Below are 22,751 nucleotides of genomic sequence, written 5' to 3' on the forward strand. Positions count from 1 at the left end.
ATGAAAGGACCTATAATATGGCATAAAACATCCAGTCAACACATAGTCAAAGACAGTGATTTCTTGTGAAAATAGGTATGCAGCTAGGATGTCACATGAAATGAAGTCTGGAATTCTCTACAGGAAAAACCCAAGTGTGTGTGTGGGTGTGGAGAAACCCTATTATCAATTTAATCGCTTCCAATTTGTTTGTATATCTGTTTCCCTGAGCATTTTTTGGTCTGTTTGAAAATCTAATTTGTCAATGTGGTTTTTTTTATACTTGAATTTTGTGGGTGTTTTCATACATTTTAAGATATTAAAAAGCTATTTGAATATTCACTGGCAAGTGCTTAGGCTTAGATAGTTTACATTAACAAAATTTAATCAGGTCCTTTGAGTGAACATACTCTAATAATAGTGCAAATCTCAGGACACGATACTAATATCATTACTTATTATAAGTAGTGGTTAACTCCTCAGGGTTTATGCTGAAACTAATCATTTGGTGTTGGTATGAGTGCAATATACACTGTGAGTAAGGGTTCAGAATCTCACCCCCTCCGTCTGTCTTCTTAAAACACTATACCGTGATGGTAAAAATCCTTTGAGAATTCTCAGTGTAGTAATGGAATATAGGTGGATGTGTGAATACTTTGAAATAATTCTCTTAGAAATGCTCTTTGAAATGAGTAGATAAAGGAAAATGAAACCATTGGTTAAATAATCAATACCTTGTATATCCAAAATTAACAATTACATGCATTTAACAATTAAGTAACATATATGTAGATGTCCTTTATTTCTGCTTTGATGTCTAAATGTGAGTTCTTTTTCCAGGAACTGTGGTTTTCTAGTAACAATGTAAGGCCCGTTCAGCTTTTTTTTTTTTTTACTGCATCTCGGTGTACTTAATACCCATTTCTTCTTCTCTACTTTTAAAGATTAGCTTGTCCTGCCATCCCAAGTTGGTAGAATCAGTTACTGTATTCAGTCACTTTTTAGCTGGTCCTGAACTTTCACAGGCTTTTTGAACTGAGGTCTTTACAGTGTGTAATATTAGATTCAAGCTGTCTGTCAAACACTGCTAAATGAAAAAGTATCCCTTCAATAGTCACCTTATAAAAACACGTATTGAATTTGTAGTGCTTCTCTGATTTTCGGTTTGGTGAGTGTGTGCGAGTTTGTGTAGCTTTCTTCTAGGCTTTTGTGGAGTTTTAGGAACAGGCTTCTTTAACATGTCCCCATTCTAAAAAAATATTTTCATCATGCTCTTTATTGGCTTATATGTATGTATTTATCTGAAAAGATTTGATCTCTGCTATATTTTTGAAAAGGTGAAAAATTAGAAGCCAAAATTTTCAGACCTGTAAACCTAAATTTGCCTTTCTAAGCCCATAATTGGGAATGCAAGTAGAAATGTTCCATTTCTTTTAAGAAGCACTGAATAATCACCATGCCACTGAAATCAGTGGGAGTTATAAGTACTAAGTGTTTAAGCATCCTTGAAAACCAGATAACAATGCTAGCATATTTAGTTTTTACAGTTCATCCAACTAAAGATTTTTTTAATACCTTTTTTCAGATTCCCATGGAAACCCTGTGTCACCAGAAGACCAAGTCAGCTTAGCCCAGCAAATTTCAGATGTTGTGAAGCAGCCAGCCTTCATTGCTGGCATTGGTGCAGCCTGTTGGATTATTCTTATGGTCTTCAGCATCTGGTTATACCGTCACCGGAAAAAGCGGAATGGACTCACTAGTACTTATGCTGGTATTAGAAAAGGTATTGCATCTTTCCAGCCATTAATTTCTGACTGCATATTGATTGTTCTTTCTCATAGGAAGTACCTTGCTCTTCTAAGACCTGATAAAAAGCTTTTGGGATGCTTTAAGAGTCTGCCTTTTGCATGCTTTAGTTGGATTTGGATCAGGTACCCAATAAAGAACACAAAAAGATTCAAATAACGCAGTGTACCTGATCTACTGATATGTCTTTTTCAAAATACCTGGAGTTGCTGTTTCTTTAATGTGTTTAGTCCTGGTACTTGTCTACATGCTTACAGAACAGATAAAGCATGGGTTCCAGCCCTTGCTGCTTTGTCACTATGCCATATGACTGACCAGAAGACGAATCGACTGGTAGTTCAGCATCCATCCTCTTTAGTTTTTTGCCCTTGTTTAGAATGCTAGCTGTTGGCAGTTATAGTAATGTTTTTGCTGCGTTCATTTCTTATTTCTCCTCTGTGATGTGGAGGTGAGAGTATTATGACTGATGGAAGGAATCAAAAGGAATCTTCATAAATGTGGTTCCAAGATCTTCCTGTGGGAATGAATTCTGAGGCTTGACACAGACAGTCAGCATCTTGTTTTAGTACAGCTCAAATGGCACTATCAGCACTAGATTCAAGCCATGTCAGTTTTCAGACACTTAGTATTTATGCCATTGTTTAGTATATGTGGTACTTTGCAATGGGCATTGGAAGAAACAAAAATTCTGAAAATCTGTCAATCTAAGAGCTTGACTTTTCCTGATCTTAACAGGCTTTGGATAAGCCTTAAAAGGCCAAATTGGATTGGCCTGTGACATTACAATTGGGTATGATACAGTGGACCTTCTTATATCTTAAATCATTGTCATTTATGTGGTAGTCATAAAACTGGAATGAAAACATCGAATGAGGAAGATGAAGAGACATGGAGTAAATCAGGAGTGCTGATTTCTAGATTATTTTCCAGAACTGTGTTCTCAGCTACATCATGTTGTTATATGTGGGATGTCTCCCAAACAGAAATTAGCCTCAACCCAGTGGCACTTGAAGAGTGACAGGGTCACTTAGCCTGCTTGCAGCACCTCAGAAATGACTACATTGCTTTAAAATTAAGAAGCAGCCTGCCTGGAATAACACAAGATGTTTAAAGATACTGCTCTGGAGAAGGGGAAGAGATGCGCTGGATATTTGATAACTGAAACATAGATGCAAGTTGAAAAGGTGTCACAAAGATGGCATATGGTCATAGGATTTTAAAACTGGGCAGACAGTTACATCTTAGTCATTTCAGGCATTGGAGATCTGCTGGGCAGCAGGTAATGCAAAAACGTTTCCAAATAGCAATAAGTCATTGCTCTATAAAAAATAGTCACTGAGCTAATTAAGGTTTTACAAATAATTTGAGGGATGGGAGATCATGTTTATATGTAGGCATTGTATATGATAACCTCACCCAAATATGCTCCCCTTTTCCAAAAACCCACTTCTAAACATCTTTGATGAAAGATTTGCCATCATCATTTTGGAAATGACTCTAGAAGCAAAATCCCTGTCTCCCATGACACCAAGGTTTGATTAGTTTTCATGACAGTTACAAAAAAAAAAAAAAACTAGAGCTGTTAGCAAAAGTTAAGCCTGGCAATTTCAGTAGAGTTGCAGCAGCACAAATCAGGGATAAATTTAACCTGTGATTTTGCTTCTCTGAGAATGTTAAGACATGAGAGATCTCTGCTGCATTAACCTGCTGTTTTTTGTTTTACTAATAGCATGCTGCCACAATGTCTTTCTACAAAAACTGTCAAACTAATATCACTATGCTTTCAGCTGTATTTAAGTGAAGCAAAAGCAAGAAAATATCAATTAAACAAAAATAATATTGGCATTTGTACCGATCTTTATTGTGTTCTGTATATTTTTTATAAAAATATTGTTTTTAAGTGTTAGAAAGGAGAAAACTTTTAATTACAGTTGTTGGAGATAGTTTTGTTAGTCTGAAGGTAGGTGGAAGGCAGGGCAGTGTGGCATCTTATAAACCAGGGGCAAGCAATTATTTTGGGCAGAGGGCCTGTTACTGAGTTTTGGGAAGCCATCAAGGGCCGCATGACGGGCAGCCAGGGGCAGATAAAAAATTTAGAAAATTAATATTTAGGAGCCCCACAGGCCTGACAGAAGGCCTGGCAGGCTGCATCTGGCCCGCGGGCCGCATTTTGCCCACCCCATTATAGACTTACTCATTTGGAGAAGTATGAGCTCTTGTAGGCCGTAGCTGACAAAAGCTCATGCCTCTCTGAATGAGTTACTCTGTTAAGTGTCACACTTATCTACTTTCTGCCTAATAGAGATGTAGGACTCAATTCTGCATTAACAATGTAGTTGAAGGCAAAATAGAGCCTTTGGAGAAATCATGAATCAACCTACCTGCATTCTGTAAGTGTATTAAAAGATATAAGTGAGTGTACGTACTGAGTGATAGTTACCAACTTTTATTAACTATTTACGTATTTTATGCTTAGTTCAGGCTTGATGTGTTTAAAATATTTCAGTACCCACATGTGTATGCACGCTTTGCACTAGCAGCACCACTGGGTACCCACAACAGTTTGTTAATGGAAGCCTTGAGAATTAAATTGTTGTTACTCTCTAAAGATTTAAATTAGCCTGACATCTTTTTATCTTCTCCTTAATTTGTTAAAAACTAAACTGGGTTAGCTTTCAGGAAAGTAACGATGAAGATTTTTCATCTTTTTCTCATGACCTTCTGATTGTAAATTAATGTGGACACAGTTCAATTTTTCTTGAATAACTCTCATTTTAAATGCACCTTTTATGAAAGCATGTTATTGGGGCTCTATGTTTTTTTAACATAGCTAAATTACACTGACTGTGTGAAAAGACCCAAATGAAAGAGAGCACGGTCGAATTCCCAAAGTAAAGACAGCTGTGCTCCAAATGAAGCCTGATTGGGCAAAGTGTTTAGCCATTTCCTGTTTTTGTACAGTATCACATGCTTGGGAACAAATTGGCTTTATAAGAGGCAGCAAACTTACTTTTTTGGTCCTAAACAGAGTCTGGAGCCCCTAAAGAGGGCCCAACAATACACCATAACTATCTACAGTGTAAAAATTGTATTGAGTTTTTTGAACATCAAAGCCTGCAGAACCTGCACATTATCTTTGTGTGGTAGGTCTGCTAACCAAATTGTCCTTCTAAGATACCTTTTAGTGAATATTCTGTGGTTTCTCACACATTTCTCCTTTTTTTTTGTCTTGAAATTAAAAGGGAAAAGGTTGGTCTTCCTTTACCTTTGAACTAATTAGGAACTATACCCCATTTTTGACAGGAGGGGGAGTGCAGTCAGATTGGAACCATGGAGGCTTGCATGTGTATTAGTCTTGATTGATCCAAAAAAGATTTATAGTGGCAGTAAGAGTCAAGGTTTTCAAGGACTGTTATTGTTCCATTGTTAAGTAGAGAGATGTTACAGGGTGAAGGCCATCTTTTATGCAAATAATTTTTTTTTTAAAAGAAAAGGTAGTGATTTTGTGATTTGTGTCTGTTCCTGTCCTTTCCACAAAGCTAGATAAATGGCTCTGGCCTACTGTAATGCAGTTGTTACAATGAAAAGATACAGTAAAATGGTTCAATTTTGTGGTTTCCTTTGTTCCTTTAAACGGCCATTGTTTCTTTATGGAATCATTAAGTGTGCCTCTTAATTCAGTGTAATGGGCATTTACTTACTGAACTGTAGATAAATTCAAGGCCAGCCTTGATAAGGCTTGCTGAAGAATTAATCAGTTTGCATTTTTAAATGATTAACAATGTAGGATTTTTGTTTGCACTAGGATTTGCAGGAAAACACAAGATACTAAACAGAGGGTCATCCAGAGGCTAAACCACACTATTCCCCTCATGAGTACAATAGAATGTCATGCTTTTTCAAAAAGGTACCTGTGGAGACAGGTTTCTTTTTGAATGACAAATTTGATTTTATTCTTTTATCAGTGTGACTGAACCACTGGGTTAGTTATTTACATTTGGTTACATTCAGCTGTCTGCTAGATTTATACTAATGTGGTATGTTTCCCTTTCTTTCTTCAGCTAAATAACCAGTTTGTATTTTGTTTTGATTTTTCAGTCCCGTCTTTTACCTTCACACCAACAGGTATATATTTGCACTTTTCCCCCCTTCTTTGTTAGTTTGGCATGCATTTGTTACACTATATGTTTCTGTTTTTCTAATATAACCACCGATCTGCTCTGAAAAAATTATATATAAATATATACACTTTTTAATATATATTCATTTTAATATATAACATTATGTATTGTGGATATAAAATATTACATATATATATTAAAATGAATTATTTTATTAATGGACAGTATCATTAATACTTATTAAGTAGTAGAGGTCTCATTCAGCATATATTAGAGATTATCCTTGCTATATATAGCTGAGCTTTTGCCCATTTGTGGATGCTGCTTCCTACAATTTGAACTACATAAACCCATCCATACAACTTTTTAGTGGAGTCCTGCTGATTCCAATGAAGTAACCTGAGATCCAGTCCTGCATAATTTTCTACTAATATGGGCTGCTGCATGGATAGGGTGTCCTGTTAATGTATAAGGTAGTACTCTTAGGCTAAGTACAGGCAGTTAAAAAGCCCAAGGCTGAATCAGTTTAGTCTTTGCAGATTAGTCTAAGCTATGTAGATTGAACCAATGACCAAGTGAACAGACATTCATTCACTTTTGTTTCCAGAAATATAGCCACCTGCCGGGGGGGTCTAGAGAACACCTCCCTGCTCAGGTGGAGCAGACAGCTTGAGCCAAAGCTAGCCTGCCCCCCCTGTGAAGGGTGGGGGAGGGGCAGTTACAGGGGAGGTGCAAAGCATCCCTGGATGATGAGTAAGTTCATTTGAATCTGGAGGGGAACTGGGACAGAATGTCAATAAACTGATTTAACCTAAATCACTTGTCTGCTGCTACATCCATCCAGGTTTAGGTTCAACCTGTTTTGGCCTGTTTGAAAGCAGTTTATGTGCACTGAACTTCTGTTGAACTGGTTACAGATTTGAACCAGTTTCCAATCACTTATACTGGTTTATGTGTATTTTCTGTTCCTAGCCCTAAGAGGTTACATCAGGGCTTCAGCCAGTACATGAATGGAAGATCTTCATGGGGCATCTATTAGAAATGTTTTGAAAAATATTGGTAAATCAAGTGGAGGCAGATTGTCCTCTGAGCTAGCTTTGAATGAATGGCTTGGCACAATATTAGAAAGCTGTGTGTGTGTTGCAGAAATTGCCAGCTTTTGGAAGAGACACAAAATCAAATCCCTGATCACGCATGGTTATTAGTGTGCACCTATGATAACTCTGGTTTGAGTTTGAATTTGGGTAGGTGAGGTTTGGCTATTTTACTGTCCCCACTTCTGTGCAGTATCAATTGGATGTGGTTTTCTTCACTTCCTGTTTAAAGAGTAGTATCAGTGTGCAGTGTTAAAAGAGATGTTCTGTTCTGCCATTAAAAGGTGCATTTTAGTTGGGAGGAACCAATTTAAAATAATCTGTTTCTTTTATTTATTTATTTGGAAAGTATTAAATATGACCATCACATGACCTCAACCAAAGCCCACCAAAGGCAGAAGGAGACTTTCCACTGAATACAGAGGGCCTTGGATCACACTGACAGCCTTTAAATTCAAATGCTATGTAACAGGAGTTAAATGGATTCCCACCCAACCATTGACTTTTGTGTGTTCTTCTTAGTCATCTCCTACAGGCAGATATCTGAAGGGATCCACAGGCCTAACAACATTTCAGTTCTGCATACTTTGTATTCCAATGTGTTTTAAAACAAAATGGTTTAGGGCCAGATTCTTAATCACACTGGGTGCATCTACATGTGTGCTTTGCTGCAGTTGACTAATTAGCTCCTCCATAAAGCTAACTGTCTACAGTGCTGGTATTAGGGTGGAATAATTAAATTAAATGAAATGCACATGTAGAAGGTGACAGGGGCTTGCTGGGGCACGAGAATGCTAACATGCAGGGGCTGCCTTCTGCCTAGCCCCACAGCTCCACACTCTCAGCAGTCTTGTGCCCTAGCCAGCTCCCCTACCACCTGGAGCCCAAGGCTGACCTTTCATGCCCCATGCCAGCCTAGGACTGCTCCACTGTGGCTCAAAGTGCTGCTGTCCCAGACACATGTATAGGCAGTGCACCCAGGAGCAGTTTCTTCCAGCTCAAATGGCTCCAGAGTTTATCATGTCACATTAATTTCATGTGTAGATACACTCTTTGAGTAGTACCTTACTTCACAAATGATCCGTTTTCTTTCAGTGGATGTGCTTACTAGTCTATGTGAGACAGTGTGCCAAGTCTCTTCCATAATGTTTCTGACGTCTTTGAGATTTACAGTTGAAACAAGCACAGTTTAATACTTTTATATTTTATTTGGGTTAACGCAGTTTTTCCATCCAAAGCATAATATAATACACTACTGAAATTTCCTGGAGGATCATAGATATGTGGATGCATGTTTTATTAGTAACAAATCTCAACTCTAAGAGAAAATACCAGCACTCCATATGATACAAACCAAAGCTGCAAAATAAACACTGATCATTTAAAAGAAAAAATGTGAAATGTGCGAAGTATGTAAGAAATAAAACAGAATTTACTTTTTTCCAATAAACTAGAACCCCAATCGTTGTGTCCATTTAGTTTAAATAGTAACAGACTCTCTTTACCATTACCTTTAATAAAGAACTTACCTGTAGAATTACATCCTATGTTTTAATCCTGTTATTGTAGTCACTGCCAGCATTTATCTCTCTCTTGCAGACTCCCAGCTTGGAGTTCTTCTAAAGAGGAAAATTTGGCTTCCTTTTTTTTTTTTTAAATGAATTCCTAGTTAGAAAATGCATAGCTGTAGAATCCATCACAATTTGCAGTGAGGCTAATCTCCTTAACCCCTTGCTTAACCCACTGTAGGCCTGAAGAACAGCAAATTTATAACACTTCCATTTACTGAGGTTTATGCTTCTTAAACTAACTTTAACCACAATGCTTTCTGGAAAGTACATTTAAGGTGCACTTAAAAAATTGCATCTACATTTGTGCCATCTTAAAAAGCCTGGTAATTTAGAACCATTCTTTCTGACAAACACATTGCATATAAAGGTGAATACGTTCACATTTTAGATCCAAAAAGTTGTAGACAAAGTCACCTGGTTAAATTTTAGAACATAAGTTTACAAGGGCTTATTTTTAAATCAGCTTGTTGCATAAATAGAGTGCAGTTTTCTCTAATGAGAGATCACACTAAGCTTAGGTTGTAGAAAGGAAGGATATCTGAAAATCACTAAAATGTAGTGCTGATGTCTGAATATAGCATGAGATGTTACAATAGGTTGTGATACACTGAGCCATTATTTAAATTGTAAAGAATGTCCATGCTGCAAAACAATAGCATCTATGTAATATTCTCAAAATAATTGTGTACAGTAGACCTTTAACCATATACTTATTTATTAAATAAATAGTGACCTAAATTCTTCCCTAGACTAACTCCTCAGAAGTCAGTAGAATTACATCAGGGATGAATTTAGGCTAACATATTACTCCATTCATTTCTAAGTGCTGTGTGTTTATATGAGGTTTGCACAATGAATTTTGTATAGAATGGAAACATAAAGACTTGCTGGGGCTTAGAGGTAATCAGATGATCCAAATATAATGTACAGATTTGAAAATGTTGAAAGGATAAATTACAGGATTAAAGTTTAACTACTTGAATTTAGAAAATTAGCTGCAAAGAAACAAAGGATGATGTTACTGCTATTTAAAGGATTCTACATGCTTATAAATTATTTGCTTTTTATCTTTTTAATATTTTAGTAACCTATCAGAGAGGAGGAGAAGCTGTAAGCAGTGGAGGCAGGTAATAATGTGGTTTATTTTGCAGGTTATAAATGAGGTGCAAATAAACTTAGACATCAAGAGTGCATTTCTGTTTATAAGTGGTGATAGACTGATTTCTTAGAAAGGCTAAATAAATAATATTACTGTACACTGTAGCCATATACTTTACTGTTTGTTCAGGGAACAGTATATTCTCTTCCAAACATAGCTTTCACTTCCTTTCCAAAATGAAGCATAACATTTTCAGTTGAGTTGCTTTGTTAAATGTTAGGAAAATGCATCTCAAAAAGCAAACAGCAGAGGGAGCACTTTGACTTCAATATAGAGGCTTACCGATTTTAGCACATGATTAAGGGAGTTAAAGTAATTAAGCTGTGGCATTTATGAAGATTAAGAAATATACCTGGTTCACAGATACTAAAAAAGAATAAAACACATTCATTGGAAAAATTTGCTAAAGACAGCAGCAGCTTATGCGGTGATTTTTTTAAAAAATTTGCAGTGAATGCAAAACAGTTAAATCATCACATGAGACAGTGTGCTGGAGAAGTAGAGAGAAATAGGTACCCTGTTAATAAAGGTTTCTGTGCTCTCAGAAGCTAGTACTGGTTGAGATTGAGGACACAACTGAACTGTATTTACTGGTTTTATTTTATTACATAATAAATAGCAACAGATCACAACCTCAGTTTCCTGAACCAAGGGTTCTGTGTTTTTCAAAAAACAAAGCATCAGTCCTAATACTTTAGTAACACATTTATTTTTTTTTTCTTTTAAGTCGCATGCAAAACACACCTGCGTTAATGTTAAGGCTTTGGCACAGTGGGGAAGCAAGCCCTTGCATCTCAGAGAAAACCCATCTCTATCTCCTGGGTAGTGACTTAGTGTCCTTCACTTATTTAGAAAAACAGCAAACACACATGTTCCGTATTTACAGAAGTGTAGCTGCTGAGGCATAATATCTTTGTTTGAATTTTAAAGCTTCAAGCTCAGCCATCTACTTCCACTTGTATAATAAGATACATTGATAAGGTCTGAGGGGAAAATGAGCACATCCTCTCCCCCCATGTAACATAGACGGGGAATGTTTGTAAGGGACTACATAAATCGCAGACCGCATGGAAATCGAAGGAAAGTTTTCAATACCTGTTTGGTAGTACCTGTGGGTGATATTTGTCCCCTCTCTAGAAAAAGCCCAAGTCACTCTGCAAAGGTAGAGGATTCTGAAATTGGCCCATCTATAACCTCTTCCCTGGCTGTATGGCTACAACACAAATCATTCCAGTTGCAGATCCAGAGAGAAGGCTCCAATATTAGCTGTTACTACCATATATTTAAGTACTTCTGAACTATAGATCCACACAGCAGCCCAACCACATGCTTCACAGTTTGCTTGAGGGTAATGGAGAATTCCCCTGTGCATTATTGAGAGTCCACAGACAAAAGCAGAATTCATAGTTGGTCTATCTACAAATCACGTAGCTAAGTCCCACACCTTTTTGAGACTTAAATATTGCAAAAAACTTGATCTTGTCTCTAAATTCTTTGGATAATTTTTTTACTTTATATGCAGAGTACTAGGAGAGCTGGGAATAGAAATGATGGTACTGATAACAGTACCAAATAATAGCATATGTATTATAGATTTGCAAAGAAAGTAAGCATACAAAATATGCTTTCCTGATGCAGATACACTTGGTCAGTTTATTAGTCTGACAGTAAGTCATGCTTCATCAGTTCTTGTACTAGATTGTCAGCTGCCATATATAACGCAGTTATACGCACGCACAAAAGCACGCGTGCACACACACACGCACACGGCATATATACTATACAAACTGCATCAACAGTTTGCGGGAGATCCAGTTTGCCATACTTGTCATTGTCTAGCAAAATATTGGATTTTAGATTTTTTTATGTATAAAATCCAAAATGCAATGTTTTGCTTGAGAATACATTGTTTTTTCTGGGTTTGGTGACTAACTTTTGAGGCATTTACAATGGTAGCCTTTAAAAACTTACCAACTATGCCTGAAATAAATTTCTTCTATTCTTGCATCTTTTCTTCTTTTTTCTTTTTCCTTTTTACATACAATAGGAAATGCTTTGAACAAAGTCATGACTGAGATTATGAAATTTAGTATGCATCAGTAATTATCAGCAGCAGTTGTTAAGAGACAATGTTGTTTGGCGCTTAATGAAATAACCAAACTTTCTTTTTAAAGACCAGGACTTCTAAACATCAGTGAACCTGCCACTCAGCCGTGGCTTGCGGACACCTGGCCTAACACCGGAAATAATCACAACGACTGCTCCATCAACTGCTGCACTTCAGGCAATGGCAACAGTGATAGCAACCTTACCACATACAGTCGACCAGGTTAGATATTTTGCTTTGTTGTTATAGGGCCTGTTTTACCTTACAAAGTACATGGGCTGATCTAAGTTGCATTCATATTTCTTAATAGTTATCTTTTTGGTTCCTTTTGTTGCCAAATTGTAACAGACTGTGTCTAGAGGGAGATCAAATTGAAGGACCCTATGGCACTACATGCTACAAATAAATCACAGGTCAGATGGACTGAAAATTTCTTGTGTTTGAAAAAGCCCAGATCACTTTTGTTGTTTGTACAAATATGTACTTCTTAATGTTGACTAAAACCAGAATTAGAATGTCAACATGCTGCTTTTTATTCTCTGTGCCTGGGACAACCAGAAGAAGGAGATGCCGTATCCTACCCAAGTTTCTTCATACGAGATTTCCAGGCCACTTATGTACATCCAGACACATTTTTGTTCACCTGTTGTTATAGAAAAGTATTTTATTTGAGTATCTGGGTTAGTTTTTTGATGGGCCAGAAAGTTAATAGGCTGAGGAGCATTTCTACGTATGATCAGTTGAATCTGAAGACCAAAATATGCTATTTAGATCAAAGTATTTGCTCTTGGGATTCAGGGAAGTATAAAAAGGGAACAGGAAGACCTTCCATATTTTAAAATAAACCCTACTGGGCTCCAAGAGAGCACTTCTTAGTGGAATGTTCTGAGAAGTAACCTTGTTGTTACAAGTTTTTTTTAATGAAGCTGGCCTTCCCTTCAGTTTCACCCAGCTTGTGCTAACCACTGACTGAGGAACAACACATCTTTAGTACCATCCTGTCTTGGGTACTGCCAGCAACCTTCATTGTACTTCTATGATTCCATTCTCTCATTTTGAAGTGCAGATACTTAAGGGAAAAATGATGTTCCCTCTAGATGATCAATGCAAGTCCAGCCTTGAAATGATTGTGGTGATCAATTTAATCCAGTATACGTATCAACCACTGGTCAGTCAGTCTAGATCATTGGTTCTTTAGTGAGATACCAAGGCACTCCAAGGTGCAACCAGATCCTTTCAGTGGTGCCATGACACAGGTGATCCCCGCTGCAGCAGTAGCCAGGTAAAACTGCCCTATGAGCCCTCCTGCTGCATTAGGGCTATGATCAACTACAGTGAAGCTGGTTAGGTTTACCGCTTTTCAATCCAGCCCCTGCTAATGCTTCTCCCAGAAAAACTATTACTATTTTTGAGTGTACAGCTCTCTTAACAAAATCCAGAATAGGTACAGACAGTTAAAAAGCCCAAGAAAGAAGCTATCTAAGTTTCATGGTTTTCTGTAAGCAGCATAGTGTAGATCTCTAGGAAACAGAACAGACATTTGTCTTTTGGTGGTAAATCTTAGACTGAGTTCTGCCAGTTTTAAACCAGTGTATGTGGGCCATACTTTGAGTATAGACTGGTTTTGTATGCCAAACTTCGGTGCTGTCATGGGTATAGATCAGTTTCCAATCACTTATACCAGTAAACGTGTAATGTTTGTACCTGACCCCAGTGACTGGAAGTTGAAGCTAAACAATTCAGATGAGAGAGAATATATATATGAATAGTAAAGGGAATTAAATATTATAATAACTTACCAATGTGAAAAATATTCTCATTTATCTTTGTATATCAAGATACGACATATTTCTAAGATATAATCTTTTGCACAACTAGAAGCTATAGACTTGATACAAAAATCACTTGGTGAAACAACTATGCAAGAGATCAGACCTAGATTAGCATAATGGTTCTCCTGGCCTTAAAATCTGAGTAATCTTAACCCTGTTGGCTGTGGTTAGCTAAAGAACAAGGGTGTGTATCTCTTATACATATATATATATTACTGGTGATGTTCTAATTAGGCACAAATATTTCTAATCTAATCCTCCCAGGATAGTTTTACTTCCTCCTATTGGGACAGCATCATTGTAAAAGGTAATATTAAATTGATAAACTGAGTTTTCTGTTAAATATATAACCCAGTGCTGTACAGGTAGTTTATTGTAAGACATTCTAAGAACTACAGTTTAAGAATGAACTAACAGTATGTAGTATGATGATTACATTTGTTCCCTTCAAAAAATCAAACCAGATAAAGGAGGAAGCAAGTGAATATATATGTTAGAACTGACCGTACAGGAAAATCCAAGTAAAAGAAGAGGCATTTGTAATAGGGGATATACTGGAAGATAATAGAGTAGGCAAGAAGAAATGGGAAGAATATCAGTGTTGCTGTACATGAGAGAGAGGAGCGGAAATGAAAACATTTAAGTCATAGAAATCGAGAAGTTGAAGACTGTGGAGCAATAAATAAATAACAGGTCACATAAGAAAAACATATAAAAGGGTAAAATCTTCAAAAAAATTGAAGCTGAAGGGCATGAAATGCGCAGTGAATGAGGTGTATGCAATTGCATTTGCTAGTCTTTTCCCTTAACCACTGAAGGGATTAGTGATTCTACTTTAAAGTGGTATTTTTCTGCTTTTACAATTAAAGTAGTCTAAGTGCTAGAGAATAATTCAGAAAATGAAAAACTATGTATAATAAAGTTTATTTTATACACCATAATCAAGAATCCAAATCCTAAATTCCACACTTAATTTTTTACCCAGCAGTATAGTACATCACTATTAATTCTGGTTGGTGTTTGCCCCAATAATGGCCTTCATGATTTGGACATAGGTTATTAATGTATATTAACTACATTTAAAAAGTTACGAAAATAATTTCTTCTAATTATTATATATTACTTGGTTAGTGGTAACTAATGTTTAATTGTCACTGTGCTGAGTTTATGAAAGCTACCTGTCTGCTACATGTGTTACCATCATTCAGCATTCTTACATGGGAAATAAATAAGGAGAGGAGATGACTATTGTGAAACCAGTGTGTATGCATGTGCTGATATTGAAGGGAAGCACATGAGACCCTTGAAGCAGACACATGGATCAAACTTTGAATACCAGTGCTGAATTCTAGAATTGTGGTTAAAACACTAGCACACATCTGATTAGTGTGATTATTACTAAGTGTTGGCTTCAAGGTACAGTAAGTTCTTGGAAGATAAATTCACATTTTTCTACATTTAATAAGGGGCTAAGGGCAATGATGTTTATGATTAATAAAACCCAGAGTAATTAATGATTGGCTATGGGGAACCTATTCCAAGAAAGCTTTCCTATCTTCTTGTTTCAAGCTCTTACATGAGATTGTATAAGAATGCTGTGTTCTAATAAAGTGTTATTAAACAGGTACTGAGAAACCTTTCATATTGTACTGTCTCTTCATTAATTGTTTCTGTCATTGTATAATCATCTTCAAAAACAGTTTTAGACAGAAGAATCCATAACAGTCCTGATTTTTGTCTCAGGTATGAAGGGGATTGTGCTATGTATTGACAGGAAACAGCTTTCTATTTTTCTTCCCACTTTTACTTTTTCCTTGTAAATGGATTGTTTTAATCATAAAAGTTGTCTTGTTAATTATTCAGTTGCTTATATTGTTTTTAGAACAGTGCTTAAAAATTAAAACGTTCATATGGTCAAAGTAGGACCAACAGAAAAAAAAGATAAGTTACTGTAGGTATAATTTGGTAAAGCTGAATTCACAATGGAGAGAAACCCAGGAAGACTGCATTGGATCTGGAGAATTATGAGTATAGAGCAGTAATTGAAAACTAGAAATCCTATGGACCCTTGGTTTTGTACAGTAACTTAAAAGGTAAATAAAGCTCCATGGATTATTTTAGTTATCTTATTGAAATCCATTTTTGCTTCTGGGAATCAGCTCATATTATGCATTAAAACATTTTGTAAAGGATATTACACATGAAGCCAAAGAGTGTAACTGAACAGAATGACCTTTTCTTTTTTTTTTTTTCTTTTCCCTGTGGTTAGCTGATTGTATAGCAAATTACAACAACCAACTGGACAACAAGCAAACCAACCTGATGTTGCCTGAACCAACTGTTTATGGTGATGTGGACCTAAGCAACAAAATCAATGAAATGAAAACCTTCAATAGCCCAAATCTAAAGGATGGAAGATTTGTCAGCCAGCCTGGACAGCCCACTCCTTATGCTACCACTCAACTCATCCAGTCAAATATCACCAATAATGTTAACAATGGCAGTGGGGATACAAATGAGAAACACTGGAAACCCTCTGTTCAGCAAAAGCAGGAGGTTGCACCCATGCAGTACAACATTATGGAGCAAAACAAATTAAACAAAGGTGAAGAGCTTTTTAGCTTTTTTCTCCTTTCTCTGCAGAGGATTTTTAACCTTCTTGTGCTGGGAGTCCAGAGCTTGTCAGGACTAGTAAGCACAGACCTCTGCAGTGCTTCTGGGCTTCCTCCTCTTTAGATTTAGAAATTCCCAATTAATAGTGTCAAAGAGTTAATTAGCACTACAGTAACCTTCAAAGATTGAATTTATTATAACAAATAAGCTGTAACTTTAAAGAGAATTAAATAAAATGTATTTTCATATGGCTTTGAGATTAATTTATATTTAATAGTAGGGGAGGGCTTGAGTAGGAAAGAGACCAGATCTTTATTCATTGAACAAATGCACATTGTACTCCACCTTAAATTTTAAATAGGTCAACCTATTCTTCCCCGTCATGGATGGAGACTAATTACATCTACATGACCATGTAAATGAATGGAATTTTGCACATCAAACTCTAGAATTGTATTGTGTTGTACACTGGGGACAGAAATGGACAAATGCAGTTCCTTTTAGATGTATTCCTAGCAAGGTTTCAACTCGCATAGTCAGAAGAATGCCACTGCACACAGTTTTGAAAACTAAATTTCCTTTGTTGCCCTGACTGAAGTCTATGGATCTAGAAGCTAGAAATAAATTGATTTCGGTGTTAACTTGAAACATCAGAATGTACTTTCATGGCCTTAGGGGCACACTTCTTTAATGTTATGTGTGGGAGTTGGAAGAAATAGGTATGTGATTTCTTGCTAGTCCTCCAGGCTACCATGCAACCTGCTTTAATAACCTGATTTGCAAAGTAGTATCCTTAGGATCTGGACCCATTCTATCTTTGAACTTTTTCAATGGATTGTTGTAACTTATGTGATCACATAGTGATATTGAAAAGTTGTCCAGGAAAAAAGACATGTTTCATTACAGAAGGTTGATTTCATTTATTTACTACCTGACCTACCTACTATAGAGTAGTCCAGAGGGCAATATAAAATGTGACACCTCCTTTTGACATAAACATGTCAAAGGAAAATTCAATTTTTGTGGCTCTGTACTCAAGGGCAGGGGTTTATTTTTATGTAATTAAGTTTATTTAGTGTCTTTTCTTTCATAAGTTTGTGTATTGCATATCTGTTTCAGAATTAAAACACATTTGTTTTTTATGCCCAGGAAGACGTTGCCTCTTTCAAATTTTCTATACTGCAGCTACACATTCTCTAGCATATTGTAGTGTGGAAAGAACCCCTTGAAGCATTGTCTGCTGATGGTCAGATATATGTATTTCAGAGTGGCAATTTCTTGTTTATCCTCTGTGTAAACATATGCGGTATGCAGGGCTTCAATATGAACTGTGGAATGCAAGTAGACTAAAACTATTACAAAGTACATTTTGGTGTGGAATTTATAATTTTGCTCTTTTTTTTCTTATTCTTACATTATCACAAAAGTATCTACAGCGGATAGGAACTAGATTCTTAGCTACTTGGTATTTTTTATGAGTTGATATTCTGATCTTAGATTTCTTATTTCCTAAGTCAAAACCATCTGGCTGACAATTTTACCTATAGCTTTTGTAATGAAAAAAATAACCATTTTGATGAGTTACATGCTGTGCTTCATTGTTGCTACTTTATATCCAATGGTTCTTTTTATGACTTTATTGTATTTGCTAATGAAAAGTAACTCAGGTCTTTGCTAGTCTTCTGTAAATTATACACACATCTTAAGCAAGAAAGCATTGTATTGTCTGCTGACTATTTTATTCCTGAAAATGGTTTATGCATTTGATTGCCAAATTTACCATTTAAAAATAAAACATCTCTGATGAAGTTTTTATTCAAAGCTTCAGAAGTACAGAGTCCAGTTATTATAGCTGCTAATAGTGAGAAGAAGTCATATACAACAACTGATGTAGATTTACTGGAAGTTTTTAGAAGAGGCACCTATGTCAGATGTTTTCAGAATGGTGAAATCTGTACCTTTGCAAGAGATATGAGGTCCCTTGAGACTCTATGATTCTATAATGGTGTCTACACCTGTTGGCCTAGAGACCAAGAGACTTTGAAGCTGACTTTGAAGTTGTAAACTGATACCAGTGCTGCACTGTTTTAGAGCAACAGAGAATTTGTCTCTTAAAGGGACAAACTGGCCATTGACACCTTTTTGGTGAACGTGACAGAATTTTACTCATAGCAACCACTTTTCTACTTGTAGCTACTGAGTTGCTATAATACACTATAATAAAGAGAGAGCTGGTAGGAAAACATAACTATGGTGATTTAAAAATATATATAAATACTTTTCAGTAAATATTTATCATAAAGCAGAGATATACGTGTGTGTTTGTGTGTGTGTGTATATAGATGTATATAGGGGTTTTTTTCTGAAGAGAATATTAACTCTCTTGTTGAATTTTCAGATTACCGGGTAAATGAAAATATGGCTCCAACTATTCCATACAATCAATCATATGACCAGAACACGGGGGGATCCTATAACAGTTCAGATCGAGGAAGTAATACATCTGGTAAGTATACCCCTACCAAAGTATGGCATATTACAATGTAATATTGATTTGATAATGTTGGCACACTTGATAAATTTTAGCTCTATTCAGCATTAATTATTAGCTTGACTGCAGTGCAAAACATCCACAGTCCTATTTAAGAAAGTATAACATACGAGCAAAAATCAAAAAAATTGGATGAGAATTAATTGTTTTCCATGATTCTATTGTTGTCGCTTCATAATTGTTTAAAATAAAGCATCAACTAATTGATCAGGGTGATCTACAGCTGTGAAAAACCATCTACTGTAGCGCAAATTGGATTTCCTAACTTGGATTTCCCACTGTTTAATAATGGGGCCTCCACATAGCAAATTCAATTCGATGTCATTATTGTTAAGAAAGCTATGTAATCCTTCATACTTCCCTTCCTGGAAGGTCCTACCTTCCTGACTCAGGCCCCAGCCCAAAAATCTGCCTTGTAATTGCTGAAGATACCAAGCATTTGTTTTCTAACAAAACTATTCACGGTGTATTTGCATCTGTGTGGTGTGTTTTTTTAAACTGACACTATACATTATGCTAGTTAAAAAAGAAATTAGAGATTAAAGGAAAACCCTTTGTTTTGTTTACTCAGACTCAATATCCATCAAAACTAATCGTACCCGTGATTTGAAGTGAAAAATTATACTTAAAGTAGAATTAACTTTGTCATAGTGTATCTCATATGTAAAGTATTCAGAAGGCTTTTATAAATAACTTCTTAAAAGAAAACTTTGTTGTGTGACCTAGAAATGCTTACCAGGACTCTAAACAGTTCAGGTAAAAACAGCAAATTTTCCTAAAACTAAATTCCCAGGGCTAATTTTTCAGGAGTGTGCAGCATGACTATACCCAGTCAGCCAACAGAAGAATTTCCTGAATCTACCCAGTTGTACAGTATTTAAATGTGAAACTCAGTAAAAAAAAACTTCATGGGAACCCATGCACGTTAAAAATAGAAGATCTGTATTCATCACACTTGATTATTCATATTGTGAACAAACTGTAGCCTTAAGCCAAGGACCACTAACAAGAATGAAACAAGGTGACCCGACTAATAAATGGGTTGTTTTTTGTATTTATCATGGTGGATTATGCTCAGAATACAGGTGATCATCTCCTTGGAGTGCTTAGGGGTATTCCTTGTATGTACCAAGATAATAATAATACAACAGATAAATTATGTACAGTACAAAGTATGGAACAAGAATAAGAAGAACTGTTGTCCATAGGTACACTAAATGAGACACCCAGTTATACAATCAATACAACATCCTTGTATTGTGTACAAATGCAACTCTGTTAGGTTATTATATTCAAATCCCTGTGCCTATTTAACTAAAGATTGTAATACAATGAAAAATATTTTGATATTACTCTCATTTAAAAAAAATAAACATATATAATATATAATTATCATTATTAAACAGAGAATAGCAAAAATGACAAAAAATAGATGCATCATCAGTCCAGGAAAAATGTACAACTAGTTTTGATTACAGACCGTACTAGAGTCAAAATTCAATAGCAAAATAACTGGTCTACTTCAAACCTGCTAGAATTGTAAAAGCTAAATCATTCTATTATAAGCCATAATCTTCCAGTAATAATGGTGAAAACATTCACAGCATATTTCATCGGTTTTCTTCATCTTTATAATTTTATTTTATATAAAGTTATTTTAGTTCTGCCAGCAATTATTTTAAACTACACCTGCCATTTGAACTAAAAATAGTAATTTCATTGTGCCTAAAACATTTCAGTGGACAAGTACAAATTACATATATTCAGTGACTTAATGCTACAATGGAACTTTAATAGATCATATCTGTATCATATTGTATTTTAGGTTCCAGCAATTAAATAATAGAAAGGCACTTTGGAAAATATGTCTACAGCTCATTTGTTTTAGATGATAATCTATAGTATAATTAATAGCTGCAGGAAGATCACTGTTAATGATACTGCTTGTAAAATTCATTTATGGTTTTATTGCATTTTAGCTATTTATTAACACTTCAAGTTAGGAATTGTGTATATATTTATCTGCTATATTAAAATTTCTGGTTAAAATTAACTGCTGCAAAATTTGAAATGATTGGTTTTACAAGGAAACTTCAGTTACATAAGTAGTTAGAAAGGACTAGGTAAATATCTCATTGACTTCAACAGAAGCTGGAAAGAGTCCTGAGGATTTTTTTCCAGGGGATTTAACAAAATAATTAGAGAAAAGGAGATAATGAAAATCATATTTAAATATGTGATTGTTTATTTGCAGGGAGTCAAGGGCACAAAAAGGGGGCTCGTACTCCTAAAGCACCCAAACAAGCTGGCATGAACTGGGCAGACCTGCTTCCACCTCCCCCAGCGCATCCTCCTCCTCACAGCAACAGTGAAGATTACAGTCTTTCTGTGGATGAAAGGCAAGAAAAATGAGCAATTCATTCATTTATTGTTTTGCTGACTAGATGGCTCAAATTGATTCAATTTAATTTGTTCTACCAAAGTGATAGGGAGTCTCTCTTTCAATATGTTTTGGATGCATCTGAGACAGATCCATATTGCTTATTAAAATAGGGTTTTTGACAGCAAGTTGCCTCAGTCAGGTGCATCATTAACAACTTCAATTCTAGTGCTGAGACCTGTGCACTGCTTCTGGATTTTAGGATGTTTTGTTTAGATTTGAGGAAGAAGAAATCCACATTGTATTCAGAGGGGAGCCATATATGAGTGATCTAACAGAAAACCAGCTGAAGACATTGCAGCACAGCATCTTTAAAAGTCTATGGGAATTTTACTTTAATCTTTAATAAGGCCAGGATCTAATTCAAAATGAAATGCAAGTGTTTCTTATGCTTATTTGTTATTTTCTGAAGTCACAGTCATGGTAGACTCTTTGACTAATATAAAACCTGCCTGGCAAGCAGTGTGGCAATGTCTGGCAATTTGAGCTAAATTTGTAAGAGTAGACGCTCTAAACAAGATTTTCAAAATGCCTAAATCTACATTTAATAAAACTGGTTAAATAGTTCTGTTGCAGTTATTAACTGAATCATTTATCCAATTGAAGTTTTAGGAGTATTTGGGCAGCTGTATAACCTGTTGACTGCTATTTGTCATGCTGGCTCCATGGTCTTAATTCAAGGGTGTCAGACTGGATGAATGATGCAGGGCCAGCCCCAGAGGCTAAATGAGCCCCCTGCTTCTCCCGCTTACCAGATCCAGCACAGATAGTGGCCATTCCAGAATTGCACTTGTGGCACCTTGTGGCAAAGGTAGTCTAGGATGGGTGCCACATGTGTCCACTCCAGGAACCACAATGCATGTATGCCCACACCAGCAGGCACCATGGCAATGTGAGTCCTTGACCAGCTGGAGTGGATGCCACATGCAGCACAATCCCAGACTACCTAGGGAGAGTGCTGCATGCAGTTCAGGTCCCGGGCCAGCCAGACTGCATCACAGGTCCTAGATTGCCTGGGGCCATTGCTACATCGGGATCAACTCTGAGAACCAGGGGCAGCACTGGGAGTGGATGTTGGGGCTCCACAGACCTTACGTTTGACACTCCTGCCCTAATTGATATATGATAGGGCACCTCTGTTTTGGAGGAAGGTGGGTACTGTGGTCTAAGGGGCATCCATATGGGTAGATGCACTGAGGACACTTTCAGGTCAGGTGGGCAAAGGAATGCCTAAAGCAAGAGATCCTGATGAGGCATAGGCATGAGGTAAGCTCATGATAGATGAAACTGAGGTGCTTCTGGGAATGCCCAGAGACAGAACGTAGGCTTCCTGACAAATGTCAGTGTCAAACACTTAGTTCCTACTCCAGGATTAGGCAACGGATCAGCAAGAGAGTGTGAGAGTTTTTAAATTTCAGCTGTTGGTGTTAAAGTCTGTTTGTGGGAAGGCTCATAGTGGCTGGCTCATTTAGACATCT

General features: G+C 36.4%; 1 protein-coding gene across 1 annotated transcript in view; it reads left to right on the forward strand.

Moving 5' to 3' along the window:
* The window catches only part of ROBO1 (roundabout guidance receptor 1), a 796,429-nt gene that overhangs the window by 746,216 nt on the left and 27,462 nt on the right, over positions 1-22,751 (forward strand). The window contains exons 18-24 of the mRNA XM_090059747.1: positions 1,565-1,762; positions 5,884-5,910; positions 9,656-9,698; positions 11,905-12,059; positions 15,939-16,274; positions 18,681-18,788; positions 21,088-21,232. Coding sequence (XP_089915873.1) covers positions 1,565-1,762; positions 5,884-5,910; positions 9,656-9,698; positions 11,905-12,059; positions 15,939-16,274; positions 18,681-18,788; positions 21,088-21,232 — 1,012 coding nt within the window. The remainder of the gene's footprint in view (positions 1-1,564; positions 1,763-5,883; positions 5,911-9,655; positions 9,699-11,904; positions 12,060-15,938; positions 16,275-18,680; positions 18,789-21,087; positions 21,233-22,751) is intronic.

The sequence above is a fragment of the Crocodylus siamensis genome, chromosome 1, assembly GCF_052110815.1.
Source record: "Crocodylus siamensis isolate JL-2025a chromosome 1, ASM5211081v1, whole genome shotgun sequence".
Taxonomy (NCBI): Eukaryota; Metazoa; Chordata; order Crocodylia; family Crocodylidae; genus Crocodylus; species Crocodylus siamensis.